Source organism: Equus quagga, chromosome 10, assembly GCF_021613505.1.
Source record: "Equus quagga isolate Etosha38 chromosome 10, UCLA_HA_Equagga_1.0, whole genome shotgun sequence".
Classification (NCBI taxonomy): domain Eukaryota; kingdom Metazoa; phylum Chordata; class Mammalia; order Perissodactyla; family Equidae; genus Equus; species Equus quagga.
In genome coordinates, this window is record NC_060276.1 from 118,381,534 (window position 1) to 118,405,204 (window position 23,671).

Here is a 23,671-nt window from a genome sequence, read left to right on the forward strand (position 1 = left end):
GTGACCTTTGGACAATTTTGTCTAATGTTGTCCAGATGGACCGAGCAATGTCATCATGAGAGATGATGTCACTAGAAAAGACAGGAAGTGAGTGAGAAATTTGGAGCCCACTGATTTTTCCATCCCGTTGCTAACCTGCTACTATTACTTGCCCTCCATGCTATGAAATCGACCCAAGACTGCTTAGCTGTACAAAAGAAACTCGAAGAAAGCATGTTCCTGACTACCTCATGTAGATGAGCAAGATATATTGTTTAAAGAAAGCCTGAATAAGAAATCTTCTCAGTACCCCTGACAAAATGCCACATTCCTCAGGAATAAGGTAATTTGCTGAGGAAGGAGAGGGGACGTGAGAACATGGGAATTTTGCAGTCCTCAGAGACGCAACAGGAAGCACCCAACCTCTAGAAGAAAACATTGGTGGACTTTTGCAGTGATGATAAGAGCACCCACGGAAGAGCCCCTGGCTGCTGCCTTGAGAGATTCGCCAAGGTGGGAGCCAGTTTTGGACCCTCAGTCTCCCAAATCTACCACTTATCTAACTTTGCTACAGGTGAGGTGTTGCTCATATTTAATTGTTAACTAGAAGAAGTGATGATGAGGACTAAAGCCTTGGCTCCTTTTCTCCATTAATCTCTGATCACTGGCCCATAGGCCCAGACTTTCACTGGCGATGCATCCATCGACGACTGAAATCACGCGCTCAGGACTGAAGACACTTTTTATATGCTGTTCAACTTTCAGAATTAGTGTGTGTTTGGTTACCTTTTTTGAAAACAAACCAACCAACCATATTTGCTGTCTATAAAAGCATCAGGAATGCAGGTAGACATTCACAGGAAATAAGCTACAACATATTGAAGATAAAGACACATACCAACACTCCAATCCATTTCCTCGGCAGTGTCCCCATAAGCGCCGTGTTTACTTTTGCCGGCAAAATCCTTGGAAGAGAAGAGGGCCGTGTGCACGTGAAGGTAAGACAAGACAAGCAGAAACGGTGTCTCAGCGCTCCTGGAAAAAAAATTCCCAAGAGCAATATCAGCAGGTTTGCCGCCGTTCTGACTAGGATCAAACTACCATTACACGATGCCATTTGAAAATTCAGGAAACACCATAAAATGATGCCTAATCTTGTACCTTTTATTCAGAGAAAGGGAAGCCTGCATAGGGTCTCTATGAAGCAACTCACTGTTACCCTTTACAGATTAGCAGACTGAAGTGCTACGTCCTGGAGACAATCTCTGATGACACAACTCAGGAAGAAATGTAGTGGAGAATGGTCTGCTTTTTTCCTTGAATTCTATTCTTCCCTCTCTATACAGCGATTGATATGAACTCAAGCCATTCAAAAGAGTATTCTCTTTGGAAAATATATACACACACACATTACTACCTAGTAAAGACAGTATCTTGAGTTGTCAACTTTCTTTTTAAAGATTGGCACCTGAGCTAACATCTGTTGCCAATCTTTTTTTTTTATCTTCTTCTCTCCAAAGCCCCCCAGTACATAGTTGTATATTCTAGTTGTAAGTGCTTTTGGCTCTGCTACATGGGACGCTGCCTCAGCATGCCTTGATGAGTGGTGCTAGGTCCACGCCCATTATCTGAACCAGAGAAACCCTGAGCTGCTGAAGCGGAGCGTGCAAATTTAACCACTCGGCCACGGGGCCAGCCCCTTCAACTTCTTATATCAACACCTTTCTAATGCCAATTCAACTCGGTATTCTGCCATATTGCCCACGTTCTACTATAAAACAAGTCTCCCAGAATGAACACGCAACTGTCAAAACTGAAATTTTGGAAGTTACATGGAACATTCTTTGAACTAATCCAAATCTATAATCTAGAGAGTTTCATGTTATTGCAAAAGCATCTTAACTCAGAGTACACCTAAACCTACTCTGTTGTAATTGGTGAGAACACACAGATGCTCAAGGGTCACGAGTTACTGTCAACATGCAGCCCTTGTGACAACTGCTATGAGCCAGATTACTGTGGGAAGGTCAAGAGGTTCACACGCAAGTCACGTAATAAGTCACATCACTTCCTCTTTACATCTCGACCTCTGAGAAGTGCACTTAATTGCTGCATTTTGATTTCACATTACAGGCGCAATCTTTATCTTTGTCCAGGAAAGCTTCAGCAATTCCTTTCCAGCTAAAAGGGAATATTGAGTGAGTGGCCTTCTGAAGGCTATTGGGGCACAAATGAAGGAGTGAGTGAGTGAATGGATGGATGGACAAATGCAATTTCTAATAAAGCATTTGCTGCACTACCCAAGAATCGTTTATGTGCATTCTCTCTGCTACAAGGTGATGAGTTGGGGCACGTCATTACATCTGTGTTCCTGGCACCAGCACAGTGACTGGCAGGTTGCGTAAGTACAGTAAACATCTGTTAATATGTGAAATATTACATCAGCTCTCTCAGCTTTGGCAGTTTCACCCAGAAGTCCAGTGAACTTCGGGGACTCGTCGATGCAACATGGTTTATGTAAAAGTGGCTCTAGAGTAGGTAGTATTATATATACATATATATATACGTATCTGGGCTTCTAACCTAACTCAGAAGTTTCCAGTCATTTTGAAGGGATCATCCCCTCTGTTCGGCATCTTTGCCAACCAGCAAAAGTTGTAAAGAAATAATCTATTTAATTAAATTAACATTACTTTTATAGATTTACTTAATACCTTAACTCCTCATGATAACCAAAAACATTTCAAATCTAGAATTGAGTATCACAATTCTAATAACTTTACCTCTAATTAATGAATGCATGCATGCTTTTCTAAATGCATTCTTAATTTCCTAGTGTGAATATAGCTTGGGTTCCTTCAGCCCACACAGCACCTTGTGGGTCAACTCCTCCTCGGATCTACTGGTTACCACCTTCCTTTTAAGGTTGCTTCTTGCATCAATTAACTCCTGTCTTTTGAAACAAAGCAAGCACACAACATCACACTTTGAGTGAGCCAGGCACCTCTTGTTCTCTGAAAACACACCAAATCCTGCAAGCTATTGTTATCATGTGTATAACAATTTATGGCACCAGTGCTTAGAGATGAATTGTGTCACTTTTTTTTCCCACAAGAGTGTAAAATGAAGGAATTTTGTTATTATTTCATGACTAAGAAAGCAAAAACAAATGTTTCTAAGTGGCTTGTCCCACTTCTCCCATTAACTGGAATTAGAAGGCATGAGAACCAGAACCCACAACATCTGGTCTATAATTCTCACCACTACTTCTAGGAAAGAAAAGAAGACAGACTAATGATCAGATGGAAGAACCGAAGCTGTCATCCTAGCTGACGATCTACACACGAGAATGTCTACCAAGGCATCGCAGGCATCCCTTTGGCTACTTCTAAGGGTAGATGCCCTTGCAGAGCCTGGAAGAACTGAAAATAAGCCATGGTATGTCATGGACTTTTGCCACACAGGGCATCCTGTTAGGCCTCCATCTTAGTCATTCTGGGGGAAGTTTACTCACACCTGGACATATACCTGCACCTCCTTCTCAAGAAGCAGATCACGGCCTAAAAACTGGCTTAGATTTCCCAAAACGAACGTGAAATCACACTCTTCATACTCGTCCCTAAACAGACGGTTACATTATGTATGGGTACAATTTCACTCTCATCTGTTCTCCCATTTATTTTTAGACTTAAAGTTAAAGAAAATAGATAAGGAAGCTTAAATAGTCAATCTTCCAAGTACATATATGGTCATGGTTGGAAATACAGGATGTGACTGACAGAATTTGCTGAGAATGAAGAGCTATTCCACTCCCAACAGCTTGGAAAAAAAAAGATGAAGAAGAAAGAGGCAGCAGTCAACATTATTGGCAGGATCAGACGATCAGGACATTTTAAAATGTGATGTGAGCATGAAAAAATAAACGATAAAGTTGGCACAATAAGCAAATAAGGGATCCCCAGAAAATGCGGTTCACGATGAGGGCAGTGAGAGGAGGCGAGTTGAAGATGCAGCACCTCGGAGTTCAACTACAGCTGCGGAATGTGGCCTTCATCTTGGAATGTGGGAGGGCCCTTGGTGGAAGGCAAAAAGGCCATTAATGTGTTTATTATAAAAATACGCATATTTGTAGAACTCTTTTTCTATTGTCTCTCTGCAAAGCAGCAGTTTTTCAGTCAGTAGACTAGACATCACAGACACCAGCCAAGGTCCTGGGTGTCAAAGCAGAGTGATCAGGTTTTACATACAAAAACAAACCCAGAAAATGTAGAAAAGCACATCCAGCTTGCGAAAACACCATACCACAAAGATTTACCATTCCGGAATAGAGGTATATTCCACGGTGGAAGGTGGGCTAGACAGACATAAATCATGGGCTGTCCTGCACACACCCTGGGGTGTGACTGACAGCTCGCTCTCAGGTGAAGGGATTCCCACTTAGTAATGTCCTTCAAAAGAGCAGGAAAGGCCATTTCCCCCCCAGGCCAGGCTGGCTGAGGAGGCCTGGGTCTCCCTTCTTCTCTACGACCTTGAAAACTGAATGACACTTCAGCGAGTTGGTGGGAGGGAGATTTCTCAATAACAGCTTAACTCCTTTTTTATTAGCTGGAGCACTTGAGTAAACAACTCTTTTGAAAATTTATTGCCACTGTCTTGCACGCTGTGTGAAGAGATAGAACTTTCAGCTGCTACATGCCTTCCCTCTATTTGTTAAAAATACAGAAGGCAGCTCTGCGCCTTCCCGGCAACCTGCAATCATTTCAATCTGAGAATCAAAAGATCTACATCTTATAAATGCGTGAGTGAAAATCTAGGCAAGAAGATGGCTATGGTGTTATTTTTTTTGTCTGCCATGAAGGTCTTGAATATAATATTTCTCAGCTGAGGGTTTGACCTTTAGTATTCAACTGGTGTCCCAACTTGAGTCAGCAGAGGGAATAATTGGAATGAAAAGAGCAATATCTGTGGATTGTTTCTGAGAGCCCTCGGATGCTGCTGATTAGAGTATGGCATGAACCAGATAATGGCCTTCACGGCCACCCAGCGGAGTTCGTGTGACCACCACTGTGCACGGCAGATAGATGTATACATTCCGCTGTTTGTTTCTTCCATCCATGCATTTCACATCTATGGAAAGAACGTTCTGCCAACACGCTACCAGGCACTAAAAATATAAAGGTAATCTGGACTAGACCCCGCCATCAGCAACCCACAGTTCAGACACGAGCATGAACGATTAGTTTGAGCTGCTTTAAGCACCATGACAGAGTGCATCAGATGATGCACACAGAGAAGGAGAACACATCTCAATCTGACAGGGGTCAGGACTTGCTCCTGGAGAGAGGCCGATTCCAAAGGTTCATGCAGCATGCCCACATATGTGAATGCTTTCCACAAGCACACGGGGGCTTGAGCTGTTCCCATGTATGATGTTCAGAGATACGGAAATAGACAATGTCAGAGACACATTCTGGGTATTTACCTGGTGAGCTAAAAGCAGTTTCTACGGCATGTAGCCCCAAATTATTCATTCAATAATTCAGAATAATTTTTTTAATAAAAATCCATATGCATGGAAAGAAGCCCAGAAAGATACCACAAACACGTCAGCTTTGCTATCTCTTGGGTTGGGGACGACAAGTGGTTGGAGTGGGGGAGTGAAGACCAGCAACAATTCTAACTTTCCACTTTATACATTTTTAGATATTTTTTTAAGTAGCACAGGTTACTCTCATAACCATAGAAAAATGAAGATATATCTTAAAAATAAAAACGAATACAGGGAAACTATGAAAGCCACAAGAACATACGTGGATGAAATAGATATCCAGGTCTCAAAGTCAATTGGTGTAACCAGACTTAACTTAACCAGACTGCCCTGATTGCAGTCTTGCCTGCATCCCTTCTGGCTACGACAAGCATCCCAGCTTCCCCACACTGGCCTCATCTCTGGGGCTTCACGTTGGGCTCTCTTGGTGAGAGCACCTTTCACGGGCAGCCTTGCCCATGGCCCTGCAATGCAACTTTAGATTACATGGTGTTATACCCACTATGAAATAAACTGAGGATGCTAGACTATGGACATCATCCACAATCACCGTCGACCACCCAAGCTCGTTCTGAACTTGAATTAAAGAGCCTGAGTTCACCCACAAGCCCTAACACAGAACAGGTGGAGGGAAGATTCTTTGATGCTTCTGGTTTTAAATTACCTGGCATTCATTCATTAAGCATCCTAACCCAAAGAGTAGAAGACACTGAACTTCTTGTGGGAAAAAAGATCAAAATTTCCCTGTGTTTTAGGTAATATGAAATAAGAAACAATTGAAATCGTAATTGGAAATGTGACCCTAAGGAAGGAGATCGATTTCCAAAGTGACTTTGGAAAGTCAGTGATATTTCTTTTTTGTTACTAGAAGAGAATTAGAATGGTCTGGATGATGACTTTTTCTTCTGCTTCTGCTTCTCCTCCACCTTTTCCTCCTCCTCCTCTTTCTTCAAGTTCACGTGTGTTCTCTTTGGTCCCTGGCAAAGATTATAGACTCATAACAAATTGACAAGAGGCACTGCCCATGCCTTGCAGTACTTGAGTCTAGAAGCTTTCTAGACGGAGACCCTTGCTCTGTGGAGGAGCCCCCAGATAAGTGGACACAAGGGTCCTCATAGCCTAGCTCTGGGGACAATGCAGGTGAGCAGTGAATGGGGACCACCAAGCCTAAGGGTTCATCATTAGTCATTCTGGAAGCAGCTAGAGGAAGTGTGGCTGAGGTGAATAATGCAGACAGCTCAAGAGTGCCCTAAAAGGATGGGAGAGCACCCCGTTGGATGGACTCTCCAGGAAAAACAAACAAGATAGCCTATATTAATCCCATCAGAGTAAATTTGCCCTGTCAGGAATAGCTCTGTTATTATCTTGATGCATAACATAAAGATAGATGACCTATTCTTCAGGTTCACTCCCAGCCTGGAGACGAGGAGAGAAGCCCACGAAGGACACGAGCAGAGGACCTCATGCTTCATCAGAGAGAACCTTGGAAGCGAGCATAACTGGGATCCATTATAAGGCAGGGAAAGCGTAGCAATTCATTCAACATTGTGCCCAAGTGCTAAAAAATGAGCTAATATTTAAAAAATTTGGAAGTTTCCCATTAAAAAAAATCCCCAAAATAGTTCCCCCAGCAAAAAATAGGTATTTCTGATTTATCTGGAAGCCTGGGAAGTCATCAGTTCTAGTCTGCATTCCTGCGGGACAGTAGTTAGCTGGAGTCACCACTCTGAATGAGCTGGACCAAATCCAGTTCCCTTGGGCCCCAAGACTCATCACTCATTTCCTCACCAACCTGGACCCCTGTGTATTTGTGCTTCAATGCCTCATATACAAAAGCTCATGCTTCCTAATTCCAGTTTAGGTCATAATCCCAGGGCCTCTAGGTTTGATGAGAAAAGGAAGGTCTGAGAGTCCTTTATCCTCACCCCAGTGAGTTAGGAATGCCATGGACCTGGCGAAAGACAAGCATCCCTTCCATGACTGTATTCAGCTTGCAGCATGCTCAACCTGGAATCTCTTTATTCCTAAATTTGTATCCTGTCAGCCCATGAGAATTAGAAATGAATCAAGTGGTATCTACCCTTACTGAGCAAGGCAATTCTTTAATTATTTACCTTCCCACTTCTGAATCTGTGTGGGTCCCTGTGTGATGCCCTTAAACTTTAATCTGATTTACTTTTCTCACAGTGAATTAAAATCAATATCACCCTTATTTCTTTCTGGCTTAAACTCTTATTTAAGCTAATAAAATCATCCCATGATCCCTTTATTCAAAAGAAGTTTTGTGCCAAATCACAGCTATTCATCATGGCCACTTACACCATGGCCCAGCTGGAAATGTGAAAGGCTGGGTTGGAGGTACCTTGTAAATGCATTTCAGGACTTTGTGTCAAATTGTGGTGGCAGGAGAAGAGGATAAAAGGTCATATCTTCCGATGATACATTTATCAGCTGTCACAAATTTTAGGACATTATGATTACACAAGCAATGCTCATAGAGAGAAGTATTTATTTACTGTAAAACTACAGACCACAGAAAATGGTCGAGGGGGCTGTTCCCCATGACCCCCCACTAACGGCACAATCTTGCCATGTAGATCTTGTCCCCCCTGGTTCCTCACACTTTCCATACTTCTGATGTTATGGTGGCTTCCCTGTGGAGAGTAGTCAGGGATCAGGGTTTGTTAAAGTCCGAAAAAGGAGATCTTACCACTCCGGGAAATCAGAGATTAAAAATAGCACTCTACGTCATTTCCAGATTTTGGATTTGTTTTCCAGTAGACCCATCATTAAAGATACAAGAGATATCCCACATTAAGCTTAACTGAAAATTATTAGCATTTATTTCACTTCTAATTATAGCTTCTTAAAATACACACACGCATATATTGAATATGTTAATATAACTTACATTAACTGGGGCCTGGAGAACAGAATACTCATGGTAAATTTCATATGAATTTATAAATCCACTAACTGGATACTATAAACTATACACATTACGTGGGTGTCTATAATAAAGTCATCATTGTTCTTGGAGACTTCCTCTTCAAAGTGAACATGTGTATATTTGCAGAGAAAAACAGAGTGGTTTCTTTCAGTTGAAATGTTTTTCCTAGTAATGAAGCACTGTTTTCAGCAAATTCAAGGAGGAAAGGGGCTGACACATCTGGCTCTCCACGCAGCAGAATGCCCAAGGTTCACGTCTCTCTACTGAGGGCAATGCGAAATGTGAATCTCGTTCTACCCACTGATATCACATCTTTTTCAAGGTAGCCTTGACTTGAACTAAAGAAAGACTACTTGGGAATAAAATTAACTGGCTAAATTCATCCATCACCATGTAGCCTTTATTTTCTTTTCAGAATACCCACATACTTCTCCATCACCAGGGTAATGCTTGTACTACTGACCTTAGAGCTTATGTAAGAATTACCAGGATGCATTCTCCTTTTGTGGCATTAGACCTGGACTCTTCCACTTGGAGAAGGGGTGTTGAGACACTGGTACGATTCTCGTCTTCTTCCAACTAATACGTACTTGGACCTTATCAGTAAGTTGGCAGAGCAGATGGCAGAGCAAAGAAGGCACCAACCTCCTTACAGTCTACTTCAACACCGGGGAGAGGCTTCCCAGAGATGTAGCTGTGATTTTTAATCCAGTTTCTACTATTAGCTGTGGGGTTTTTGCTATCACTCCAAAGTTTTGAGCCCCAAATTCCTCCGCAAGATGACATCTTTCTACCCATCTTGCAAGGTTGTTTTACAGCATGAAAGAGGTGATGAGTGGGAAATGCGCCAAGATGACATGTATATCCACAGTACCTGATGCATAATTGGCAACCACTTATCAAGCATCAGTTACACTTGAACATGCCCTGTGTTGTGCCATGATTTGCGCTGTGCACCCAAGTTGCACCTGTTTTACTGAGCACTGAAAATAGTAATGGCAAAGGGAAAAAGCTGTGATGACTGGAGGATCCTTCATTTAGGGTGCATCAGAAGGGTTGGGGATCTCTAAAAATCTACAGTTCATTCCTCCCTGTAAGAGCAACAAGGATTTCTTGCTAATTAAAGTGTATTAAGGATGACCTGTCTCTTGAATTACTATACAGCTTACAACACGTGGTGAGCTAACTATCTAGCTCTTTAACAGTAGAAGCATCTCTCCAAGATAAAAGGGTAAATTAGGGTAAGGGATTAGGGTGCATGGTTATATATTCCAAACCATCACTCTCCTCAGCTTGGAAATCCACACTTGTAATCTCAGGGCACGTCCCAAATTTGGCTAGGCAGACCTCATCTGAGAGCATCTCAAACCAATGAAGCATCTTTGCTTCCCGCCCCTGTCATTCATATTTTCACATCTCAAGTTAGCATCTTGAGAACAAGCCCTTGAGTATAAATCATTTCAGCAACAAGGCTTAGAGAAAGAATATAAATTTTATAAGTAAGAGTTTAAATTATTTTCCTCATTGACTTTGACATACGAGCTGAGGGGGAGCTGTGTACTCAAAAATTGTTTTTCATGTTAATACATCGAAATAAGGCACGAGTTTCAATTGGGAAATTTCAAATTCAAAAGCATTTGAACAAATTTCACAGACATTGTCATTGCTTTGATGAGGGTTTCCTTCTCCTGCTTCTGACTAACTCTAAATCCATTTCTCACAAAGGTGGTAAAACCCACCTAAATTATTCAGGATATTCTGATCAATGAGCTAACACCTATGAATTTGTCCTCAGACCCTTGAAAAATATTTTTTATAAATATGGTGGTGTCACTGTTGTTCTGATTCTTGGGTGGCATATTAAGGCCATTCTCTCAAGATTCTTAGATTCCACATTCAGCGAATCAGATATATAATACAACACAGAGGACAATTTTACTGGAGGATGATTTTACCTAGATGCCTTAAATGTTTGCACCTTTAGATAATGTATGTGAGAAGCTTTTTGTGAATAGCATTGTGGTATACAAATGCTAGTATTTTCACTAATATTGACCATGCGTACATTGTTCCATTGTGGGCAACAGCCATTTACAGTAGAATCATCTATTTTGAAGAATAAACCCTTTTGTTATGACTCAGTAACCATAATCATAACCTCCAACTATGGTGTCGCTAGAACATCTTGAATCTCTAGTTCTAGAAAAAAATTACAGAAATGTCAACATAATCAAGACAAAGTGGTTGGGCTACTATACCCTTAGGACAATCAAATTAATTTTGGTCCCCTCCCCAAATCAAATGCTGAGTAACCCATTAAAATGCCTTGTAATTATACAAATCTTCCTAGACTTTACAGATTCAACCATTTCTGTCAAAATACCACATGTTGTAAAAAAGTTATTCACCCTGGAAGCTGAATATCATTTCTGAACCTTGCCATTTTATAATGGGCATTATATTATTAATCTCCTCCCCTTATGTTCCTGAGAGATTGCTATTAGACAGAGAGTGACATGAGAGTGCTCGGCAAATTTGCCAAATGGTAGACTGTGGTGGTGATTCGGCTTAAATGGATAGGTCTGCCATCCCATGAAGCACCATTCTATCTTGGAATGGATGCTCTCTTATTTATAAAATACAGTAAGATTAACCCACGAGATAAGAGCTTTGTCAACCTATGCAGACTATGACTGTGACCCATTGTTGAGTCATGACATTGAGTGTCACAACCAGAAAATTTCTTTTCTTTTTTTTTTTGCTGAGGAAGATTCACCTTGAGCTAACATCCACTGCCAATCTTCCTCTTTTTGTACGTGAACCACCACAACAGCATGGCTACTGATAGACCAGTGGGGTAGGTCCATGCCTGGGAACCAAACCTGGGCCACCAAAGTGGAGTGTACCAAACTTAACCACTAGGCCACTGGGGCTGGCCTGATAATTTCTTTTTAAAATAAAACAGAACAGAATAGGATAGAAAGAATCAGAAGTAATCACTCTGGTAAGAAAAAGATCATTTCAGGAATCTTTTGTTTCAGTGAAATATCTGTGTACTTCTTACCAGACGATGATGCAAAATGTATATTTATAAAGTTAAAGCCTTTACATTAGATCACCTATGAGCATCACCTTCTAGAAAAATCTAGGGGTGTAATAATGATTGTGACCTTTATCCCTTATAGCAAAAATCCATATATGCTCCAGTATTTCTCAGTGTGTCCTATGGGACACCCGTTTTAGACTCTCTTGGGGAGCTTGTTAAAATGAAGATGTGTAGCCTTACCTCAGAACTACTCAATAGGAATCTCTAGAGGTAAGATTGGTGATCTTCAGTTTTAATACTCTTCCTCCTTAAGAATCACATGATGTCTTTCATCGTGCCATTTTGCCAGGAGCAATTGGTTTCTCCAGTATTTGGTGCCTGGATTAGACCAGCTCTCTGCATGGGCATGGCAAGTAACCACAAAGACCAAACGTCTGATTCTCAGACGAAATTTCCATTTTTCTCCAAAGTTACACATGGATCAAAACAGTTTTGCTTGTTTTCCACAGCAAGTGTTTCTGCTATAGACTCTACTCAGCATTGTTGTCAATTACTCAGCTGAAGGTTATTCCCTTTGCTGCCTGCAACCCTCAACACGCTGAACTAAAGGGGACCAAACTGACCCCAAAAGAGATCTCTCACTCCACGGTTTCCTCACAGAGTTGTCTTGCTCAGAAATCTGCCTAGAATCTTTTGGATCTCTCTACACTGTTTACATCACAAGGACGACCTCCACCCTTACACAACACACAGTGACCTTTCCTCTCCTGGTCGCACACTTGAAGATTAAAGACCATGGTGATATGCGAAGCCCCTTTGATCATCCAGCAGACATTTTTTTGGCATGGCCTCAGAAGCACAGGACGGGAGTGATATTGGCAAAGCCACTCAAAGGAGAGCACACTGCATCCCAACTCCTTTCCGAGGCCACCCTGAAATCATACCCTATGCCCACAAGGTTAAAGTAAGAAACAAATTAACCAAAGTTTCTGAGCTTGTCTTGCAGAATGGCAAGGACATTGCAGATAAGGAAACGACTTGCTGACAACCTCCTTCAACCAAACATCATGCAAGTGCATTGAGCAACCAGAATGACCTATCAGTAAACTTTGCACGTCATAGGCCAAAAATCCACCACATGTAACACATGGAACTCCCCCAGATTTACATCTACGACCCATGAAGAAATATGAAAAACACTCATGCCTGTGCAGAGGACTCTGAAAACTTCAGCCCCTAACGCCCTCCTACTCCCTCCCTTCTACTCCCTACTTCCCTCATAAATATCCCCCACAAAAGCCACTAGAGGAGACTGATTTGAGAGCTTTGCTTCCTGTCTCCTTGCTTGGCTGCCCTGCAATAAAGTCCTTTCTTTCTGCTAAAGACCTTTGTCTCGGCATCTGATTCTTCTGGAGAGCATCGGGGAAAACGAACCTGCTTGTGGTTGCTAAAAACCCAACATGGGCCATTTCCTTTTCCATATCCCTCCTCCACAGAGCCTGGCGGCAGCCATCTACCAAGCATGGAAGGGGAAACGTGGCTAGAAGGAGCTCCCTGGTTCTTCCACCTCCATGGAAATACTGGAGCGTTACGTTTCATGGGAAGGCAGCATCAGCATAAGAGGCAATACCAACCGTCGTATGAACTCGGCCGCATCCTCCGTCAGCCTCTGCGTGAGGTGGTCATAAGACATGGGCTGCTGGGTAATCTCATGGTTCCTCATCAGAAAGCAGTTCAGGGTCCGGAAGTAATACAGGAAGCACACTACGAGGCCGAGTATCACGGCGGCCAGGAAGAGAAGGCAGAAGAAGACGAGGCCAGGTGTAGGGAGCAGCCCCAGGCACTTGAGCACCGCCAGGGTGAGGAGAGCGATGGCGATGAGCTGAAGAGGGACAGAGACCAGCACCCTGATGCCTGTGGTGAACACGGTGCCTTCTCCGGGCTTGCAGTCTCTCAGGTTGGTCACAGGGAGCCCGTGGAAATAATCGAAGCCATGGCTTAAAGGGTGGTGACAAAAGTCGGTTTTGTTGTGGCAGTTGGTCCCAAGGTGCCACTTCCCTGACAAGACAATTGGGTGGTATGTTTAGTCCCAACAAACACCCTGACTTAAACGTCAGCTTCTGATTCCCACATGCTGAAAAGCAAGATCTTTCTGCATATTTATGAGCAAAAGTCCTATTTGATAGGAACCCTACAGGTTTTCACTTCCTGTTCCACAAACAACTCACTCACTCTACCAGAAAACAAGAACTAATTTAGTGATAGGGAAATACAAAATAAAACAAAACAAAACACAAACACCTAACATATTTAATAGACAGGAGACAAAACTACCTTGAAAAACACAAGTTTTTCTGGGGCATATTTTTGTTTTTGCTGAGGAAGATTCACCCTGAGCTAACATCTGTGCCACTCTTCCTCTGTTTTCATGTGGGTTGCTGCCACAGCATGGCTGCGGACAAATGGTGTAGGTCCAAGCCCAGGAACTGAACCCAGGCCACTGAAGTGGAGTGCTGAACTTAACCACTGGGCCACAGGGCTGGCCCCAGGGGCAGATGTTTCTTAAAGACATGTCCTTAAAATTAAAGTCTTAGAACCAACTTGATTTTGTTCCTTGAATGTTTAAAGTGGGAATGAATCCTTTCTCAAAAAATTAACCCTGAGGCATGAGGAGATCATACTCATAACACAGCAGTTATTTTAAATATCTATGAACATTTCTTATAAAATGTCAATTATACCACTAAATTAGTGTGTGCTTCACAAAAGAAAAAACGATGACGGTTTTATGACAAGATGTGGGAGGAAAGAGAATGGTCATTTTGCTCCTATGAGATTTTCTAGGATTCATCTGATGACCTGCAGATCCATGCTTACCAAGTAAAAAGGGAGAAGGCATCATCCCTGTCAATGGAATAAAATCCATGGGAACGTCAACTGAGACAAATTCTGACACAATTCGAGTATTGAAATGTAAAATAAAAAACTTTATCAATAGCCTGGTGTGTATATGCTGCTTTCTATGCTCTGTATGTGTGTACAATTATCTATGTATCTTTTTAACTATTATCTATCATCTGTCTCATCTGTGTATCTCATCCATCAGCCATCCATCCATCCATCCACCCACCCATCATCCATCCATCCATCCATTTCATTTATTGATCTGTCTCTATCACCTATCTCATCTATCTTTCCATCTATCCATACATCCATCTGTCCATCCATCTTTCATTATCATCTATCTGTCTCTTTCTCTCTCTATCCATCCATCTATACATACACACACACACACACACATACATACACATACATATATAATGACACATATCTACACATACAAATAGCCCAGATAGGTGCATTGTATTTTAATTGAGAATTGAAATCATTTCTCCCCTACTTAATGTTGTGCCACTGTATCAGCAATGTCATCCTTAAGAAGCCTGCTCTCATGCCCTTCCCGCTCTCCCCCTCACACCACTCACACCCTCACCTCCCCCTCCTCAGCTGCCCATACCTATCAGAGCTGTTGAATAGCCTTGATTCTTCAGAAGCTTGGCGAATGTAATCTCACTGGTGGGAAGTCCTCCAGAAGAGGCTGAGAAGAGGAAAACTCCCACTTTGGACTGAGATGCCATTCCTGAAGCAGGAGAAATCGACCAGTAAGACAGGTGCTGGGGGATGCCTGAGGAGGATGACGGTCACAGTGATGGAGCCAGGAGGTTACCTGATCGGATGGGGTACCGGCCTGTCATGAAGGCTGCCCTGCTCGGTGTGCACAGGGGTGATGCTGCCAGGTGCTGAGTGAGTTTCACTCCCCCTTCAGCCAACCGATCAATATTGGGAGTCCTAGAACAAAAGAATCATGTCATTCAGGATGACCTTGAAAATGAAGCTTTCTCTGTGGTTTTTATACTGAGTGGCCTCTCAATAATCTGGGGAAATGAAGGTTGCAGGGGGTTGTGTGAGGTGGGAGAGAGGGGAGGAAAGGGAGAGGCAACACAGAACCAAGACTCAGAATGAGAAGAAAACCATGTTGAGGTTTAAATGATGCAGGTCTGAGATTTCTAGGGGGCCCACCCACACCCTCAGAGGGGTTAGCAGAGAGGAACCAAGTCTTGAGAATGGGCTGCTGAGAGAAGAAAGGGGAGAGGAGGAAGAGTGAGATGGGTCAAGGCCTCATTCCTCCCCTACCCATGTCCCTCCAGTTACCTCTGTGCCCCCAAAAGAGAAAGCCCTGGGGAAAACTTGACTCCCTCTCTTCCCAACCACAGGCTAAGGGAGGCCCCCAACCATTTCTCACCAGCCTCTGCCTAATTTCCACATGACCCCAGGGAGAAAGGAATAATGGGACTCCATGGGTATTTACCAATGAACAGCAACAAATGGGTTAATATGGTCCAGGAAAAAGGGACACATGGTAATGTGAAAAAACAACATGCTGTGAATCACTCGCATGGTTTGTTGGCTCATGGTTTTTTACACTTAATAAATACTTATTTATGGGCTCACTTCTAGGATGACGCATTGAGCAAGACAAACTACCCTGGTGCCTTTTCTCCAGGAATGGATTGATGGATCATCTTAGGAACTCATTCCAGACTTCCTAGGCATTCAGAAACGAACGTGTTTCAGTTCTTGTACCACGCCAAGCTCCTATCCCATATCCTCCATTGGAAACCTCAGCCACTGACTCTTCTGCCAGGCTTGTCATCTTCCATCCTTCAGTTCTGGGCATAGATGGAATTCTCACGGGTCTCCTATGGTCTCCCTTGTCCTCTGGGAGGGGTCTGTTCCATGTGTAGGGCATCTGTCATACTTCCCTATCATGGCAGATTCCTCACTGTAAAAGGATGGCAAGCCTAATTTTTCTGCACCACAAGATGGTAGCCTGTGGAGTGGGAGCATGCTTCTTATTCATAGTGGCCCCACAGCCACCTTATGCATTAATGCACAGCTTGACAGGAAGATCTTTTCATTGCATTTGTAATGTCAAACTAGTCTCCCATCTATGAGTTTCATTTATGCATTTAATTGTCAATATTTCCACTGTCAATATTTGGTTTTGCCTTAAATCACAAGATTTAGAAGGTTTAGAAAACTGAATCTGCCTGTGTGTTTGACTTAAACCTCCTATTGCCTACATTGGCCCAGCGGAAACATTTGACTACTTTGGGTGTGATGTTACAAAATATAAAATGAAAAACGTAATTCAGAAAGAACTGAAATTTAACATTAAGAGTAAGACAGATTTAGGGTAGATATTGACATGAATTCTTCCTTGGGATTTTATAGACTTTTTTTTCTTTTGATAATTGGTAGACATGGAACCTTAAAGGCTTGATTATAATTTTTTAATTAAGACATCTTAGTAGGAACAGTTATCTATTCTTTCAGTAAACTTTATTAATATTATATCTAATATTATATTAAAATTATATTTATTATTATATGATATTTAAAATAATATATAAGATGAAAAAAACCCAAATGGAAATTATGACCCTGACAAGAAAAATTAAATTACTAACAAAGTTTGTGTTGCAAATGTCAAAAAGTAAGATCTAAACTTTTTACAAAATGAGGCAAAATGTTGGGCAGAAAACATACATGGTCAATTAAAATTTTAAGAGAGCATTGAGTGCAAATCATATGCCTGCACCTGCTTTTACAAATCCAACAACTGTCCTAGGTAAGTGTAGATTTTAAAAATGACAAGCAACATTTGATGCGAACATTCAGGTTGGAACTGATATATATTTGGCTATGTCTCGCGGGCCTCCTTCTCCTCAGAAGAATAATTTACTTAATTTTTGTTTGATCTGACACATAACGATGAAATACACATCCCAAGACAAATAGCCATGCTGCAAAGAAGATGAGGAGCCAGAGGAAATGGCATGAAAATAAATCAGTGTCCCATGGCACTTAGCAGTGGGTCCATCCCGGCTTCAGATAGTGATTATTCAGAGATCTTACGAGAAAATTCTAGTAAAAGCAAATGATCTCTTTCCCCATCCTCTCCTTTAGTTCAGTTTGTATTGATCATTTGTGACATGAAGCTCTTCACAGAACTACTTTTATCTTATGGTTTCCTCCTTCTTATAAAGAGAAAATGCAATGCTAATGCCAATATTCTCCTATACAAGAACTAACTTTCCTTTTTAAAACAAAGGGCCCTTAAAGTACTTCTTATGTTAAGTTGGTTCTATGCAGAGGGCTTAGAAAGCAAATGCCCTCCTCTGTCCCTAAGTCCAGCTCCCATTGTGTTTTTCCTACCTTTGCAGTCATCCCTGGCTGGTGAAAATTCTGCCATCATGCAACATGATGTGTGTCCCTGAGACATCTGTCCCCAGCCAGGGTGGCTGGCTGATGATTGAGAACAGCCTGGGCAAGGAAGGGAAGGAAGGTGTGGAGGGGAGAGTGAGTGTTTGACAAGCTGGGATGGGATGGGGCACCAACTGGAACAAAGTCAGAACAGAAGAGGGAAGAAAGGGAAGAAATAAGGGAGGATGTGAAAAAAGCAGCATAGTGGCAGCAAGCAAGAAACATTTATTACAAATATCTTCCTAGTGATCTGAGTTTATCCAACTGACTACACTTACTCAACCAGATAAAGTCACACCTGCCTTCCTAACGTCTAGATCCATATGCATCCATGTGAAGTCACACATCAAAGTATGCAGTATGGAGGGTGTTAAATGTTTCCACATGGGCTGCGCTCGGTAGTTCTGTAAACGGGCGTTCACCGTCACTGGGGACTACTGCCTATGAACGAAGCCATGTGTTTACAGAGCAGCCATGTCACCCAACCTGAGGGTCTTGTTTCCATAGCACCCAGGATCTCCGATGCCAAGGTCATCAGCCATCAGCAGGACAAAGTTTGGCCTTGACGTTGCACAGCTCTGGGTCTCACACAGGAACAACAGCAGAAGCACAAGGATCCTCATCTTCCTGCAAAGGGCAAGGGGAAGAGAGAAGTGAAGGACACCGGCACGAGGTGGACCATTCACCTCCTTCTCTAGAACCTTCCTCCCTCCTTGCCCACACTTGAGAAGAGGGCATTCTTACAACCGGCCCACCCCGGACTATACATGCTCCAAAGACACACTAAGACGCATCAGGCAAAGAATTTTATCCTCTCTGTCTTGTGTGTTTGTTTCCAAAATAAACATTTCCTTTCCCGTAGATAGCAAGGACCTCTCAATTCTACCCTGGAGCAAAACATAAGTTCTATTGAGAAAAATGGAAACACAATCACTTCTCGCCGTCTCTTTATGGAAGGCGGGTTCTGCAATTAGCAAAAAGTTCTCTGTTTGAGCACTGGAAAGACAGGCATGTCATTACAATCAAATTTTCAATGTCACATCCTTTCTAAAATGAGCTATGAGTGTGGTGTAGGAGTTTTTTAACGGGAAACATAAAAACATAGGCAAACTTTTCAAAACTCAAGGAGCACGAGGTTCGTCGACTGGGCAGCTCTGGGTGCTGGCTCATAGGTCAGAGCACATGCACCCAAGGAAGGGAATCCAACCATCCTCGATGGCTGTCATCACAGTACACACTCACTGTGTGGCACGTCATTCCTTTCAGGAATAACAGGCTGGAGGAATTTGGGGGAGGATGGCACTTGAGCACACACACCTGAAACCCTCTCTCCGATGCCCATAGAATTGCCAAGTGAATCTTAGAAGAGGAAGAGAGCTTGCAAGCATTTGAGCAGCTGGGGGACAGTGACATCCTCAGGCTCTATCACCTTGGCTGAATACAGGGCAGTTAAATGTCCATGAGGCCAGACTGAAGGGTACCCACCTGAGCTCTTCTGCTCACCCTGGGAGAACTCAGGACCTGGGGAAGTGAGGGAAGACCTGAGCAGAACCTACGGCATCAGAAACCCATGCGAATGGGAGGGGGCCGGACACGTGGGTCCCACTGGAGCTGTGGGGCTATGCCTGAGGCAACCGATGGCCACATGGAGCAGGAATCCCATGATGGTTTCGTCTGCATGCACCTGAGAAACCCATCTGGATGGTGCCTCAGAAGACACCTGACTGCCAAGCCAGGAGGCCTTCGCAGCCACCCCTATGCTGGTCCTCCCCATTCTCTTCCTCTGCTGCCTGTTCTCCACAATGCTCATCCTCGCCTGGCATGGCAGGTGGAATAACAGCCCTGTCCCCAAAGACATCTGTGCCTGAATCTCCGGATCCTGTGGATATGTTCCCTTACACGGCAAAAAAGGAATTTGCAGATGGGATTAAAGATCTTGAGATGGAGAAACTATCCTGGATTGTCCAGTTGGCCCCAATACAATCATAGGTGTTCTTATAAGTGAGAGGCAGAGGGATATTAGGAGAGGAGGGTGACATGATGACAAAAGCAATGGAGAGAAAGGCAATGTGATGTGTGGCCATGAGCCAAGGAATATAGGCACCTCTAGAAGCTGGAACAGTCAAGGACACTGACTTTCCCCTAGAGCCTCCAGAAGGACCCAGCTCTGCTGACACCTTGGTTTTAGCCCCTTAGGACTCATTTCAGTCTTCTGACTTCCAGAACTGCAAGACAAACGGATTTGTGTTGTTCTAAGCCACCGACGTGGTTCTAGTTTGTTACAACATCATGGGAAACCAATTCACCTGGCCCATTAACCAGGTGTGTTGTGTTATGCGTGTGTTTGGTTCACTGCTCGATCCTACAACATAGAATTGTCCTTGGCACGTATCAGGCGTTCATGTTTTAGTCTCTGTCATGTTAGAGGCTTTGCTCAAATACCTGGAGTTCTCAGCAGTCTGCTCACATTTAAGAGTGGGACCCAGGAAGCTGGCTCAAAGGCCTGTAAGTGTGTGTGGGACTGTGGCCCGTCGCAGCCTTCAGCCTAGAGAGATCAGGTGGCAGGCTGGCTTTGGCCTTGAGAAATTCCAAATGTCAGGCCCTATGAGCCTTTTCTAGTAGGCTTGTTTCTCCACTGAGGAACCCCAATCCCCTGCTTGGGGTGTGGGTCCTTGGGGCTGGCTGCATTCTGGGGCTGCCGGAAGGGGAGGAGCTGACATGCCCTCCATTTGTGATAGAGAAGTTCATTAGTCTTCTCGTTCCAAACCCTCATTTTCCCTGTGGCCTGAGCTGGGCCTGATGTCCAGAGCCCCAAGCCATCCCAATGCACTTTCTCCAGAGAACCAGCCTGCTTCCTGCTGGGAGTGGGGGCGGTGGAGGGGGGGTTGCTGAGCCAGCTTCTTGCCCCCAACACCTCCCAGAGCCAAGTCTGAGATTTTACCTGCTCTGACCCTGAGACGAGGAGCCAGAACTCATCACTTTGTCTTTCTGTTCCTTGCTGGCTCTTGGAGCCCTTTTGGAGCACTGCTGTACCTCTGTTCTCTCTTTAAGCCTTCACTCTCACCGCTAGGTCTTAGCAGCACAAAGGGGTCTGTCAGCGTATGCACTGGCAGAACCATCTTGACCTTAGCCTTCATCTACTCTTACATCACTCTGGCCTGGCTCGCTGCCCACAGCTACCCTAGAGTCACAGACGCTGCCGGAATGCACTCCTCACTGAACACACTCTCTAACAGTACATAGTCAATATTTGTTGACTGAGCAAAGGAGTAAATAACCACTGACAACTTTGGCGGATGTAAGAGTGGAAGGCTGCTCTCCTCCCTAACTGGACGGTAGGCACCATGAGGGCAGTGCCTAGTTGAACGAGTGTCACAGAAAATGGCATGAAATCAAGAGCCAACGTTTACTTTTGATGTTGAATTAGAAATTCCTCATTCTAACTCAACCAAAGAGGTGATTAAGCAGGGCTGTGAGCCATTTTTTAAATGGTTGGAATGTTTTACAGGCAATAGAAGGATTCAAAAATTAGCACCCATCTCTAAATATAAAGTGAGACACACTCGATGTTTTGAAGATTACTAAAGGCACCCATTAGTAATGCCTATGAAACGCTTAGGGTTGACGCATCAGGGCTCCCTAAGTGGATTTAACGGCAAGCAAATCCATAACCAACACCGGTAACATAGAAAAGAAACGAGTATGCTTAATAACCTCCTGTCCCCATAAGAATGCCACGTGTAGCATTCACACCAGAGAAGGCGAGAGCCAGAATGCTGTGGGGGTGTGTTTCCAGCTAGCTAATATTTTCATTTTTCAGTTAATATAGAAAATAAATAAATATATGTTCTTATTTTAAAACTACAGTTGTCTGGGTGCTTAGTACACAACAGGCACTGTGCTTCTTCATCAGGTCACCTGTGTGACAAGGTAATGTGGGAACACATGTTTATTACGAGTCATGTTCAACTTGGCCGTCTTAGAGTTAGTCAGCAGGGTTTCTGAGCCTTGGCACTACTGCCAGTTGGGACTGGACAGGTCTCTGTTCTGGGGGGCCGTGCTGTTCACTGGAGGATGCTCAGCAGCACCCCTGGCCTCCACCCACTGAGTACCTGTAGCATGCCCTCCCACCCTGAGCTGTAACACCAAAAATGTCTCCAGACATTGCCAAATGTCCCCTGGGGGACAACGTCACCCCCAGTTAAGAACCACCAAGTCAGTCCTAGCCTCTCACACTTCTGATCATCTGTGAAATTGTCTGTGAAATCATCACTTTTCTATATAACACAATTACGATCCACTTCCTTTGCTCTCATATGTGGGCAGCTTGGCTTCTATGGAATGATTCGAAACTCCAACCATTTGAGGAACCACGAATTTCTCCTTTGCACCCACAAGTACAACTAAATGCTAACAGATAATGTTCCTTGGCCACAATATGCCCCAGCAGTTACGGAAGCCCTTAAATTCCTGTGCACAGGGACGATGATCTTGAAAAGGCTCTTCCAAGAGAAGGTTAGGCTCCGAGCATTGCTTCTCTCCCTTACCTGTTACTGATCTGTCACTGGTCCAGGTGGCACTTCTTTCCCTACCTTGACTTTTCGTCCTCAGTTACCCTCTCCAACGGTCATCTTGCCAGGTACCTTTCGGGACTCAGATCAAAGCATCCTTCCTCCCACGTATTGGAAATTTGGAGCAATACCTTCCCCTCTCTCTTGACCTACTTCCAATCCCCCTCTCACCTCTCTCCCTTTCAAGGATCTTCCCTTTGCACAAACGCAAACTCAGCTCCCACTCTTCCCTTCCTCTAAAGATAACCAGGCAGAGAAATGTGACTTTTCAGCGTGCTCTTCTTGCCACCACTCTCTCCTGTTAATTCTCTCTTCGGTGGCTTTTATTCTCTGTTTGTCGGGGAGTAGAGGAACGAGTGGAGAATTCAGAGTCAGGGTCTGGCCCCAGCTCAGGCCAGCAGCTATGACCTCTTGGGCTTGAAGCATGATCTCCTTGTGCCTCACTCCCATCCGTATTTACCGAGATGGCATCTCTGCCAAAGGCCAGTCAAGTGAGATGATGGAAATAAAAGGTTTCCATGAAGTTAGGGTCTCAGAGAGATATCCGCACTCCCACATTCACTGCAGCATTATTCACAGAAGCCAAGATATGGAAACAACTTAAGTGTTCATCAACAGATGAATGGATAAAGATGTGATACATATATGCAATCGAATATTATTCAGCCATGAGAAAGAAGGAAATCCTGTCATTTGCGACAGCATGGATGGAGCTGGAGGACATTATGCTAAGGGATATAAGCCAGACAGAGAAAAATAACACTGTATGATTTCACTCATATGTGGAATCTAAAAAAAAAAAAAAGTTTAAGTCATAGAACCAGAGAGGAAAATGGTGGTGGGTGGCCAGGGGTTGGGGGAGAGGGCAATGGGGACATGATGCTCAAAGGGTACAAAGTTTAAGTCATAACATGAATAAATTCTGGGGGGTCCAATGTACATACAACATAGTGACGGTAATTAATAATAATGTACTGTACATTTGAAATTAGCTAAAATGGTAGATCTTAAGTGTTTTTACCACACACACACAAACACAAAAAAGTAACTATGTGATGTCATGAATGTGTTAACTAACTTAATTGTAGTAATTGCTTTACAATGTATATGTATACCAAATCATCACATTTTTATTTTAAACATATACAATTTTACTTGTCACTTATATCTCAGTAGAGCTGGGGAAAAAAAAGAGAACAATCCCCTGCCTGCCCTCAAAGAAAGAGAAAGAAAAGGTTTCCAAAATGATA

General features: G+C 43.3%; 1 protein-coding gene across 4 annotated transcripts in view; it reads right to left on the minus strand.

Moving 5' to 3' along the window:
- Window positions 1-23,671, minus strand: part of STS (steroid sulfatase) — a 175,330-nt gene that overhangs the window by 74,969 nt on the left and 76,690 nt on the right. For all 4 annotated transcript variants that reach the window (XM_046674064.1, XM_046674065.1, XM_046674066.1 and 1 more), the window contains 5 exons: window positions 18,337-18,477; window positions 15,251-15,372; window positions 15,041-15,163; window positions 13,158-13,581; window positions 878-1,014 (listed from right to left, as the gene is read on the minus strand). In XM_046674064.1, coding sequence (XP_046530020.1) covers window positions 878-1,014; window positions 13,158-13,581; window positions 15,041-15,163; window positions 15,251-15,372; window positions 18,337-18,473 — 943 coding nt within the window. In that variant the 5' untranslated portion in view covers window positions 18,474-18,477. The remainder of the gene's footprint in view (window positions 1-877; window positions 1,015-13,157; window positions 13,582-15,040; window positions 15,164-15,250; window positions 15,373-18,336; window positions 18,478-23,671) is intronic.